The sequence below is a fragment of the Python bivittatus genome, unplaced genomic scaffold (assembly GCF_059951505.1).
Source record: "Python bivittatus isolate LINGU-HERP-01145 unplaced genomic scaffold, Pbiv_v1 ctg000610_np1212, whole genome shotgun sequence".
NCBI classification, from domain to species: Eukaryota; Metazoa; Chordata; class Lepidosauria; order Squamata; family Pythonidae; genus Python; species Python bivittatus.
In genome coordinates this window covers 18,342,155-18,355,603 of record NW_028277088.1, presented here as the reverse complement: position 1 = coordinate 18,355,603, position 13,449 = coordinate 18,342,155, and the positions used below count along the sequence as shown (strand labels likewise).

General features: G+C 34.1%; 1 protein-coding gene across 2 annotated transcripts in view; it reads right to left on the bottom strand.

The window, feature by feature from the left end:
- DNAJC1 (DnaJ heat shock protein family (Hsp40) member C1) overlaps positions 1-13,449 on the bottom strand; it is a 91,108-nt gene that overhangs the window by 63,611 nt on the left and 14,048 nt on the right. For both annotated transcript variants that reach the window (XM_088150394.1, XM_088150395.1), the window contains exons 2-5: positions 8,297-8,398; positions 7,538-7,584; positions 1,715-1,880; positions 416-510 (exon numbers count right to left, since the gene is read on the bottom strand). In XM_088150394.1, coding sequence (XP_088006520.1) covers positions 416-510; positions 1,715-1,880; positions 7,538-7,584; positions 8,297-8,398 — 410 coding nt within the window. The remainder of the gene's footprint in view (positions 1-415; positions 511-1,714; positions 1,881-7,537; positions 7,585-8,296; positions 8,399-13,449) is intronic.

Genomic DNA, 13,449 nt, shown 5'->3' with positions numbered 1-13,449 from the left:
AAATCCAGACTAAAGTAATGACAGGTAAATTGTGCAAATAAAGACCACAGCAAGGATCAGGGATTATTTAATACCAGTGAGCATCAGGCCTTTCCATAATTCTTCTCCTGAAATTAAAAGAAAAAACTAAAGCTGGTTTCCTATTAAAGGAGTTCTGCATAGATTTCTGGGCTTCCTGCAAATCCTTCTAAAGTGTGCATTCATCTCAGCTATACTTCTAAAATTCATCTGCATAAATTATCATTTATATCTTCAGCACAATTTTTAAAATAAGATATAACTGTTTAAAGATTCATTTCAAGAAATGCCAAAACATTCCCAAATGCTACTTTCAGCGCCTCGTGTGTCAAAAACTATTTGAGTCCCTCTTCTATAGAAGGAGCAGTTCTTCCAGAAGAATTTCCTAAGTTCCCACCTTTCATTCTTCTCTACACCAGGTTTCACTTCATCGCTATTCTTTCCTCCAGTCCTTTTTTTCTTCTCCCTTTTTTTTCTACTAAGAAGTTCATCCTAAGGAAGGAAGGGAGGGAGGGAGGGTTAGTAGTTATCCATGAGTGTGTTCTACAACTCTTAGGAAGACTCTTCAAATAAAAATAAAACAGGACCAGGACTGCTACTTGATTTTAAAGAAATCAGTTAACAATAAGTGTTGCCATAATAGTCACTCCTTAAACACACATGAACTCCAACTACTGTCAGTCAGTTATGTATATTCACATTAACCAAACTGTCCTTTTTTACAGTTTTAACTTATTCTTTTCATCCAAAATTGTAATAATGTGGCTCTGAAAATATTAAAAAAAAGATAAAGCTTAAATCCTTAAGTACTACTGAAAATTCGCACATAAATAAGAATGTTCTTTTGCTGTCTTGTAGACAGGAAGGAACCAACATTTAAAACAGTTCTTCTATCATTTTCCATTCGAACCCTGGACTATTTATTATGTCTGAAAGTCACTTCAATTTGTGGGTGTGGAGGGGACCCTCCATTAAGACATTAAAAGTCAGAGTGAATTTCAGAGTGAGTATAAATTTCAAAACTGGGGCGGGGGGAAGAGGAGAAAAAAAAATAAAGAAAAGGAGAAAGAAAAAAAAACCTAACTAAATATCAAGGAAGGGAATTTAGCCCTAAATAGTTTTTCAGTTCTACTGATTCCTCTGATATCATCAGATCTTGAAATTAAAAATAAAATATTTATATACTTAAAAATTTCCCTAATCATTTAAAAAACAGCAATTCCTTCATGGGGTGGGCTGGGGGGAGAAAATACTTGGACTTTTTGTTTTTAGAACCATTTTTGTCAGCATGCACTCTGAAAAGCTAATTCAGACCAGAGCCTGTATATATGCATGTATGAAACTTGGGGCATGATTAAGAATCCTGAGCTAGCCCAAGATATTTTGTCACTTGAAGCAATAACAAGATGGTGACAGGAGAGAGACGGCCTGAAGCAGACCGGACAGGCAGCAGAATCTAATTTTCAACACTGTCCCATCCTCAATGTCCTCCACTACACTAATCGAGCCTTGCATTTGTGGCCCCCTCTGCTCTGTCTTCCAACTCTAATTCTTCCATCCCCCATCTCCCGGCTGAAGCTACCTGTCTCTCTCTGCCTTCCAATAGATTAACTATTAACAGTGTTAATAATGAGACATTAACACTTAATTCAGAAACCCTGAGCAATTCTTGGTGATTTTAGATCAAGCTTCTTACCAGTTGTTTTTCCAGGTAGATAGACCAAACCACAGCATAATGTCCTACTGTGAGGATAATGAGCAGAAGTAATGCCAATTCTTCATTGCTCATTTTCCTCACTCGCCTGTAATAAAATACAGGCTGTCGCCAATCTGGTAGCCCATTGATCAGAATATCATCATACCTAGAGTAGTAAAAACAAACAAACAAACTCTCATGATGCATTTAAAATTAATCTATTTCCTTCTTTTTTTTTAATGCAACAGATATGGCTATTTGTTTCACTCATCAGCTGTTCTGATTTTAACAGCAAACCCCTACAATTATATCTCTTGTCAACATTTAATCTGGATTCCTAGGATAGATAAAATTTCTAACTAGACTGCTACTTAAAAAATGGTGGCTCTACTGTTCTTACAGCTCCCCCAGTTGATTAACTGGAGAAGTGTTTTTTCTCAACAATGAACCACATGTGTTCAGCCTACCTGCCAATCATGGCTCATGTTCTGAGAATAAAAGAATTAGAAAAGGATGATTCTAAGTGGGAAGGCAACGGCCACCAAAATCATTTACTAGCTATAATTCCTTATTTATAGCCATATGTATAAGCAGCCTTAATGCTCCAAAAGAGGTTTAGTTTTATAAAACTTTTATGTGGAAACTAATTTAGGAATGACTCGTAATTTAATCATGAACGTTTTAAAAAAAATAACAAACTGATTTTAACAATTAAAAAAGAGTAACTCCAGCCTAAAAAGAATTTTCATTTTAAAGGCTGAATTTTCTGCCTTAATTCACATAAAAAATTGAATAATTTCTTTTTAGATTTACTCTTGCAAGTGTTTTAAAATGGATGATTTAAACACCAGCCAGACAATATTAATTTCTTACATGCATAAAAATGAATAACTCTAAAGAAAATAGACAAATCTATTATTAGAAACAATTCAAATGGAGACATTTAAAATACTGTATGCTCAAATTAATCCTAAATAGAGCACAGCTCATTGAATATTCTAATCACACTATTTCCAGTATTAAATCTGCACTAAAGGCCTAATTTGGTGCAACACATTGACCAAAATATTTTAATTAAAAATATTCTGAGTTAGTCGCAGGCCTAATTACAGGAATAGAAATAGGGCCTATATTGTCATGCAGGTCAGTAGGACTCAGTAGTAGGTTTTTCTCAAGTAAATTGACCGATCCAGGAATAATAGAGCAGCTGCAAAACTGCCAGTCTTGACATGTAAATCAATTTAAATGCAACAACTGCAGTAGTTACTTTGACAGTTATTAAACTGATACCTTGGAGATATCTTAACAGAGAAAGCTGAACTTCTAAAATATCTTTTCTTTTAAAAAATCAAATCAAATTTTGATTAAGTATCCAGGTCATATTTTTCATCAGAGCAAAATATGTATTTTATTTCTATTGTTAAATGTTAACAGAACATATATTATAAAATTGCTTATGTTAGTTGCTATATAAAAGATTTAAAAAAAACAATAAAATACAACTTCATAAATTTACTTGAAGTCTTTAGCTGAGACCATTACTAAAAGCCTTAAATTACAATAATAAACACACATACAAGCAATTTCCATTGCATTCAATGGATTTGCTTTTAAGCAAACATGCATAAGTTTTCACCAAAGATCTTTTCCTTCCAAAAATAAAAAGAATACTTTGATTCAAACTATCTTAAAATGTTAAATGTTTTTCAGACTATATCAACAGTCTAAAATCGTAACACATTTAACAAAGAGAAAACTAAGTACAATTTGCATATGAACTAGAAATTTCAGCTTAAAACGGTTCAATCTAAACCAAAACAAAAGTTCCAATGCATCTATCAAATATTTTTTTAGAAAAACAAATTCAACCATTAATAATTGTCCACTAATAAACAAGAAAACAGTAAGACTATTTTTCAAAAGTTGCACAATCAAAACTGAGATTCACAACTTGTGTATTTTTAAAATTTGTATGCCACCCTTCAAAGCCAAGTTTTTCTAAGATGGCTTTCAGTAAATTAAAATCACAGATAAGAATGTTGACTATTAAAAAACACAGTTCATAACCAATAAAAACAATAGCCATGGTAGTTATACTTCTTAAAACACGTTTCGTATATTTTCAAATTTTCAAGAAAATCTCACATGCTAAACACACTGAGCACTACTCAGTATTTACCAAGCTCCGTCTGCTATTCTGAACAAAAGTCTCCAAGGATTTCGTTCCAGAATCAATGCTCTATTGATTTTACTATCAATGAACATTATGGCTCACACGACAGGCCATTTTAAGGGAAGATAGCTTCTATTATATCCCACTTTTTAGAATATATACTGTCAAAGGATAAATCACTGCATTCTGTGGCAATTAAGGACGATATTTAAAAATTAAGCTGTCTGCTTAATTTTTAGGAGTACATATAAACAATGATCCTTAGTTAGTCAGAATCCTTTGATAATTTTAATCTTGTTTTTCACATTTAGGAAATTAGTTAATTAGGAAGTATGCAGACAATTCATTACAGTCCTTGTTTGCAGAAATCAATCTATCACATAGAATGAATCTTCAAAGGCATGCAGGAGAATGAAGCACATAAGCAAATTGTAAAGCAGTTTTTTCTGTTCTCTCCCATTTGCTCATCCTCCTATTTTCCTCCTTTCAAAATATGAATATAAAATAATTCACTACATTCATAATTAATGTAAGTCAAAATAAAGCTGCCCCAAAATCCCCCCCCCAAAGTATTTGGTTTATTTTGCAAAATATGTAGTTGTTAAACAAGAAATTTGGCACCTTGTGCTTCTCATATCATCCTTAGGTGGCTCAAGGCTGTTTAATGCTACTATAGTGTAACTGGGTATCACGTATGAACATTCAATCCAGAGCTACAGTCCCTATCTGTTTAATTAAAATTGTGACAAGGTTAGAACTGCAAACCTATCACCAAATTTAACTGAATCTTCAATGAAATCAACACAATTTCATTTCCACAACTGTGTGTAGAGAATATATATTATGTTAATGTTAAATAAATGTTAATATATAACATTTACAGGGGGGGAGGACACTTCCTTTTGTACTGTTTTTCTTGCATTTGTTTTGCAAACACACACACACACAATGTAAATGAGCTCCAGAACACTTGTATACTTTCCATATGGTAGTTGCAAAAACCTATTCATTACAAAAAAGGTGCTAGCGTATACAAGCCTGGTGTTGGAACAATTATTTTGATGCCCCACCAATTATTTTGGTCTGGGTAATCTGTCCACAAGAATTTTAAAAAGCTATTGATGAGTTTAAAAGAACACTATGAAAAAGTTATTAAAACTGAAAAGATGTTCTAATAATTAAAGCTTTTAAAGAAACAACATGTTCAGATTATATATTTTTTTAAATTCATCTAATGAAAGGGAAGTAATTTGTTGGTCATCAACCAAATTTTATCTACATATTAAAACCAGGCAACAAGCTAGAGCAGATTTACATTGTAATACTGCAGCCAATATAACTGAATTAAAAGTAACTCCTACTATCAATCCACATTTAGTAGAGATCAAGGAAATTTTAAATATTGTTTTACCTGCTGCTCACTCATCTACTATGTGTAATAGGATATTAAACCTCTGGGCATCATGCAACAGAATTTCCAAAGTACTGTTTATCTTCCCCCAGCTTCAAAATGCAGGCTGTCTGACATGTGAACAATTCAAAGGGAAATTCAAAAGTTCAGCCTTTCTCTTTCATTTGCTCTGGAACCAAATGTTCAAATTTCTTGGGAGTTGGGAACTTGGTTCTCTGCAAACTGATTTAGAACCAGAAGCTCAATCCTTCTTACAAATTCTGGTACATATTTCAAATATGCTGGTTTTGTTTACAATCTTGATACTTAGTGGGCAAGCAATATTTAAAATGATGTTTAGAGCATATAAAGTAAATGGAACAGCTGCACCTTGAGCAAATTATTTTGTCCATGGCAAAAAAAAAAAAAAGGCTGAAAAATTGAAATAGCTGAAGATTCTGATCCAAGTAATACGTTCAAACTTTAATACTACTAGGACCAACAAATCTGAAGGAAATTAATTGAACGAGTGCATTGTACAACTGGTAAAAATATGCTTTGAGGGGGGAAAATCCTTTAAAAACCATTGGTTGTCTCTTGATTAGCTGTTATTTAAGAAAGATAAATATCCCCCGTATTGTAATCAACACCAGCACAGTTTTTCAACTGAGTCTGTGATCCAAGTGGTCAAAAATTCCTGCAGGCAAATACCTGGGGAAAGATGTCTCATAGTAGAATGAATGTTTTGTTTGTTGCTTTTAAGAGGAAACACCTGCTGCTATTGCACATTCCTAGCTTCATGGAAAAGATAGTCACAAGCAGTTTGCAGGCATTTAGCTGAAGTATCATAAAATTTAATTTTTGTTTAATTGTAACTCAAAGACGGGCTAGGAGTTGAACTAATTTAATGCCACGCATTTCTAACATAATTTTACTAAATGCATTAAAAAGAGCACATTATGTGAATATTTACATGAAACTCCTAAATAATTTGATAACCATGGTCAGCAACTACAAGGAGCAATTCCTTGACATTCCAGCTATATTAAGGAAAAAGAAAGCCTGAAAATTTTAGAATCTCTAACATCTTTAATATTAGTTGACTTAAAGAATAGTATGTATATAAAATGAGTGCTACAAAAAATGATACACACATATGTGTATGTGGCAGGAGGTTGCATTCAAACTAGCTCATACCTTTTGCAACCATTTGACACAAGACATTGACCCCCCTATTGTTAAACTTCCTAAACTTCCTTGATCTATGACTCCAAGCTGAAAGACTGCAGTAGGAGGCAGGGTAAAAACCATACACAAAATCGCCAAAACTCCTCTGAACACTGTTCCATGGCTCTTTCAACACAGAGGATTATCTGAAAGTAGATAATCTCTACTATGAGACCTGGAGTCATGCCAAGGCTTCTACAAAGCCAAGAACCTCCTAGAGAACATTCAGCACCCCTGCTCAGAATATTGAAAACCTAGAGATGTTTCAGACAGAACTCCTTTGCTGGCAGTAAGCCTTTTCTTCCTTCCCCCAAAATATCTGGGTCACCAACAGCTAAAGTGAGCATCCTAACAAACTGTGCAAGTCCCACGTACAACACAAGACCTGAGAAAAGCAATCCAAGCACAAGTGATTGCCTGATTATGTTCTTTTCTTGCAGGTGGTAAAAATATTTACTGTGTTTTGCCCATTAGTGAAGTTACCGAATAATGTAAAGCAACTGAAAGCCTGATCCATTTGCTCGTTGTTCATCTAACAATGCTTTGTTTTTAAAATGAAATTTTATTTATAAAGTTACTCTAGAAAACAGCAGCCACAGAGGAAATTACTCAAATCTACAAATTTTGATAAAACTGGGGGAGGGGGGGAGAGGAAAACCCTGAAGATGGAATGTTTGTAGCAAAAGAATTTGAGCATAAAAAGCAATTCCCTCTATCAGCATGCATGAGCCACAATGAATTTCTTGGGTTCCTTCCTTTATGGGGAGTTGATCTGAGGGCCAAATTAACAATCAGAAAAAGTAACAGCTAAACAAGCATGTGTTAATAATCGAAAAACACAAATACATTTTGTAAGTGATTACATGAACTTCTGTTCCCTAAGATGAAGGCCATTCATACATATTAAGGGTTCAGCAACAGCCAGAAATGTATGTAACGATCAGAAAACAAACCATAAACCTTGCAAGAAGCGCTGAACATCCTGGCTCATGTTAGTGGCTACACGAGTTGAAAATATACAAGATAAACTCACCTACGCCTTCTCTCTTCATCCTTTAAAACCTCATATATGGCCACCAACTGGAATAAAAGGTACTTTTATTTTTAAAAACTCTGCATTGAAAAACCAGAGAGTTTTGCTATAAAATTGCAAAAATGCTGGACTATCTTTCTTAAAGAGCAAACAAAGAACAATATAAATCATTTCTTGAAAATGTTTAAAGCTCTCAAACATTTCTAGCAACATTCCATCTTCGGCAGTTCTAAATATTTTCTCTCCACAATTAAGGTAATGTTAATTTAATTGTTCTTTAACCTAAAAAAAATAAAGCATTTTAAAACATGTTCTATTCGTTCACTAATATTCATAAAATCTGCAAACAGATTCCAAAAGTGGTGAGAAAAAAAAAATCAGGAAAAAAACAGTATAACCAGAGTACAATTGTAATGTACAAGCAAAGTAAACCTTGTACAAATATTTGCTTTCCTTCTGCTACTGTACAGCTTGTGACACTGTACTAAAAAGAACAAAAGCAAGGATCCCTTAACATCCAACTTCCAACTTAAGAACTGCTGTCTAAGAAGGCTCCATTTTATAAGATGCACTTTTTCATCTTTTTATGTTTTGTTTCATCTGAAACCTATTTTAAATATTTAGGGGAAAAATAAAGCTTAAATGCTTCCAAAATCCCAAATTAATCATTCCTAAATGTCACACCACAATCATAATGAGCTCCATTCTTCATATTTTTAATGACCACATGATACGGTTTGATAGTACCCCATCACTTACTTGTCTAAACTGGGTTTCTGCATTTTCATGTTTATTCTTGTCCGGATGCAATATCAGTGAAAGCTTACGATAAGCTTTCCTAATATCTGCCGATGAAGCATCCTACAAAACACAAAGCAAACTTTGTCAGAAATGAATTCCCAGAACCTGGTTAAGATTGGAGAAGGCAGCCAACCAAGCGCAGGGACCTGAGGCAATGTAATTTGAGCAATCATTCTTCACAGCCAGGATACGCAGCCAGACTGGCCCACATGGCTGAACAACCAGTCAATCTAATTTTGTTCTCCTCTTAACTTGTTTCAATGCCATGTGCTCATTACAAGAAGACAGTATTTGCCAGAATACTTTCAAATGCTTGCTTCCTTAAAATGAGCGAATAAATCTTCAGTGGCAATTAAGAGATCAAATGGATAAATTAAATTAATATGCCTGCCTATCTTCAAGAACATCGTCTTTTACTCAGGCTCTTCCTTACTTCTGTAAGTTGCAGCCGCTGACTAAAGCTGTGCTTTTACTACTAAATTTATATCTCTATTAATTTCTTGCAGAACTTTCAAACAGCCATTAGTACTACATGCTACATAAGAGAGCTTGTAAAGAGTTATCAGCTTCCTTTTCAAAAGAAACAGAGATACTAACAAAAACAATGTCCCAAATTGCAGTTCAATTCTGTTTTATTCTTTAATCTTGAGCATGCCTATTAACTGCATTTTGCGGGGAGGGGGGGACATAAATTCCTTTTCTAAAAATGCACAGAATGAAGTATCTTAATCTAACCCCTACTACTTTTCATCAGAGGCACTGTACTGTGCCTGTTGCCTTCCACAACTGATCAAAGTGTCATTTGATATATCATTGGGGGAAAGGATAATTTAATAGCGATTGTGTCAAAGGTATTCAAAAGGATGGTATTTTGAATACTACACAGAACCACCATAACAACCTAGTTCAATCTTTCTCAACCTGGTGAGTTCCAGATGAATAGGTGGTATTCTGGGATCTCTAGCCCAACAGATCATTATTCTTAAATGCTGCTCGGGACAGGATTCAAATCTTGTCAAGAAAATCAAGCATAAGGATTTGGTTTTAGAAATGTATTTTATTTAAGCTTGAAGTCAGTATGCTAAATGTATTCTCCACTGAACATCCTCTAAAGAAATACATCTGCACAAACTTACTATAATGGGTCAAATCAGAAAGAGCCTCTAAAACTGTAAACCAAAAGTAAGGCAATTAAAGCAGCACTGTAATTAGTCTGTCAAACCTTCCAATACAAAGCACTGTTTTCATTACAGATTTATAGCACAAGTCTAACTCAGCATAAAACATTTGAGGCCAGAAGGGAATAATAAGGTGGGGTGTATTCTGTGTAGGGGAATGTCTGTGTGCATATGGCATACATGCATCGAGAAGCTACAGCCAGTAATCGTATATATCCTGTGAAACTAAATTCCTGAAAATGATATATGATTTATCCACCTGCAGGTTTCATTCATGCACTTCCTACTTTGAAGTGTTTTTCATATAGGAAATGTGCAATGTCTGAAGCATCTTTGACTAATTAGTGGGGAGAAAAGGTATCGAATCTTTTGGATAAAGAAAAAAGCACCCACGATTCAAACTATCACCATCAATGCAGAATCCTTCCTAGTTCCCATACCTAAGTGATACAAATTTACTGAAAGTCTAGATTCCGAAGCACATTTATGGAGACCCCTGAACACAAATTTGTTCTCACTAAGCATCAAACTGGATGCAAGTCAATGGGATATTCTACCAGAGATTCAAGTTTTGATGTACATTTTAAAAAGGCTTTTATGCTCTTAGAAACTGATAAAAATGATGGGACTTAAAGAGATTTACAACCTATATTTAGGACAACTGTCTATAATATAATTCCCACCTACGCCTATTCATGCAAGATTGTGGCCTCTCTTATTCAGATATTCAGGCAGCATCACTTGAAAGAATCAAGAAATTACATATTGCCAAAAAAAGGAGAAAAAGAAACTAAGTTAGTTCATTCTAATATTCATGTCAGTATGAAGAGAAAATTGGCCTTATTTATACACAGAAAGCCAATATGTTATATATGCAAATTAAGTAATATAAGGGCTACTCCTTTACCTACTGCTTTGGCAAGATGTCTCACTAACACAATTTCATTATGTTTAGACTTGGCTATGAGAAGTTGAGTTAGCCAAGGCAATATTGACCATGACTTTGCAGTCAATTAGACTAGGACAAATTGCATTCGGCATCTGTCACTTAATTGTGATTAAACCCTACAGGGAATGGGAAAGGAGGCAGGAAGTTGGGAGGGGAGTGAGAGTGAACTAGGGAAGATGCATGTTTAGCATTTGGTCATGTTTTGACCAACACTAATTCCTAATTATTCACTATTATTCACTAATAATGCTTGTGTAGACCCAACTCTGTAAATTTCAATACTGTAGTATTTAATTGGTTTCTACTGAACAGAGACTTATTTTTCATATTGTTGCTAAACATATATAATCTGTTTCCATATCATTGTAGGCACTGTACAGGCTTTCATCATTTCAGCCATTTAAAATTTTCTGTGTACCCAAAAGACTAAAGTAGAACTAATTTGAGCTAACAGCCTTTGACAAACTAAAATAAATCAGAACACTTTTTATAAATTTCACCCAAACATACTGGTCAGAACTGCAGCTAATTGTTCCAAGAGAACTATTCTTATTCTTATTCCTGGATTACAGTAGACAATTCAGCATCCTCCAATTTTTTAATGATTTCAACTTTCACAATCCCCTTCTTAAAATTTTAGTAATCCTATCAACTTTCCCCATTGTGGTACTCTCCAAATATATGGGTACAACTCCCATCTGCCCTTCTACTTTTGTGATTTAGGATTTCTCTCATTCAGGATCCAAACATTTATTTATTTATTTTATTTGAATTTATAAGCCACCCAACTCCAACAGACTGATCTTTTCTCATAGCAGCTGCACTGGGTGGCAATAACTTCACATTTTCAAAACCTCAAAAACCTATTGAACTTGATATTATTCCTAGTCAACTTAAGTACTGTATGTTGAATAATAATTACAAAAGGCTGGCATCAATTAAAGAAAATTCTGTGCTCCTTTTCTGTAAGATTAAGACAGAAATTAACTAACTGCAACATCATGCTTTATCATTACTGAATAGAATAACTGCAACTAGAATGACTATTCTTCCTAAATTTCTATTTTGTTTCAAACACTCCCAATTCCACTGCCTGCTACTTAGTTCCGTATATGGCAAAAATTCTCTCTTCATTTATATACAATTTTTAAAAATCACTAGGATTAGAGAAACTGTACAATATAACCAAAAGCATGACAGAAGTATTATTTCAATATTTTTCAGTTAATTCATATTACTAGGAATTCAATTAATGTTCCACTATACAAGCTGAGTTAGCATTAGGTCCTCCATTTCTTAACTATTTTCCTGTCACTAAGAAATTAACATCTACTGTTGTAAATTCAAATCTGTAATGGTACGTGAGAAAGACCTTGGGAGACTGGGCAAAGAGACGCTGCCACAGGAACAGTCAGATAAGAGACAGCATAATCTGCAGCTGGAGAGTGGGTGGGGAAGAAGGCTCAGAAGGGACCCTCCCTAGTTTCTTGGGCTGTAAAGGGGACGGGGGGAGAAATGTACTTTCAGACTTGCAAGATTCTGTCAATGTAGCTTTAGAATAAAGTAGAATTAGCTCATCTGGTTGTGATTCCTATCTGGTTTACCCAGGCCGACATCAGTCTTATAAGTCTGAAAGTACATTCTCCCCCATCCTAATTATATGAATTAATAAATAAAATTAAATTATAAAATATCTAAATGATTACAAATATAAAAGCATAAGTGCTTAAGCTGTTTATATAAAACTGAGGTAATTTATAGAAAAATGAGAATTTCTAAATGAGGAACAGACCTTTTTTGGGCATATTGTCAATAGCAGATCTTGGAAAGAAATAGATGTAGAAGAAAAGGAAAGAAATGAAAGAAACTAAAGTTGAACTATTGTAGGAAGAGAAAGTATGAGTCCTCTAAAAAGTATTAAAGGGCAGATTAATCTCTCATCAGAATTAATGGAAAGTGGACACCAGGACACAGGATGTTGAAGCAGCTTAGAAGAGAGCTAAAATAATTAAGTTGTACTATGCCACAGAAACACGTGGAATTATGCTAAAGGCAATTAGTAAAAAGATGCCTGATGGAATGATAAGGTAAAAGAGGTTGTGGATGAAATAGGTGCATATAAGAAAATAACTGCTACAAAAAATAACAGAAAAATATTGTATGTACATAGAGACAAAAAGATAGTTGCAAACAATATAGCCAAACACACCAATGAATGGCTAAGATTAAAAGAGGCAGAGAAAATGCAGAGTGATCTTGACTGAAAGAAAAAGTTTTGGAAATAAAGAAGGCTAAACAAGAGTCCCCACCAGATTAAATGGACGTAAAAATAAAAGGAGGAAACTAAAGCAAGGGAATATTTTAGAAATGAGCACAGAGTGAAACTAAAGCATTCATGTTAGAAATCTTAATGTCTAAGAAAGAATAGATGAAAAGGAAGACATAAAAGCTATGAAAATGTTATACAATGTAAGTATGCAAGGATCTAGATGTTCTAACTGGAAATTGTTATGTACAGAATTGTTAAGTTCAGATAGAACTGAAAATTAATGTTATCAATGACCAAAATAATCATGTTTGATGGAGAAAATGGAGAAAATGATTGCAAGTAGATGAATTAGCGTGCCTTGGTAAAATTTTAACTAAAGATGGGATAATTTAAGACATGCAAATGCTGGTAGAATGGAGTGACCTGTTGCAAAGAATAAATATTTGTTGAAAGAACAGAAAATGGCAGTTTGTAAGAGCGTGCTTTTGCCCACTTTGTTATAAGGAAGTGAGACTTGCATACGCCAGGAGAAACATAAAAATTGAAAGCTATGGGAATGGAGTACTTAAGAAGCATGTGTGACAAAACAAAAAGAGATGGGGTCAAGAAAGAATGGATGTTGAATGAATATAGATTGAATATAAAAGTGTGTGACCAGTATGAAATAAATAAATCCCGGTAGTTTGTTCATACAAAGAGAAAGAGAAGCAAAATG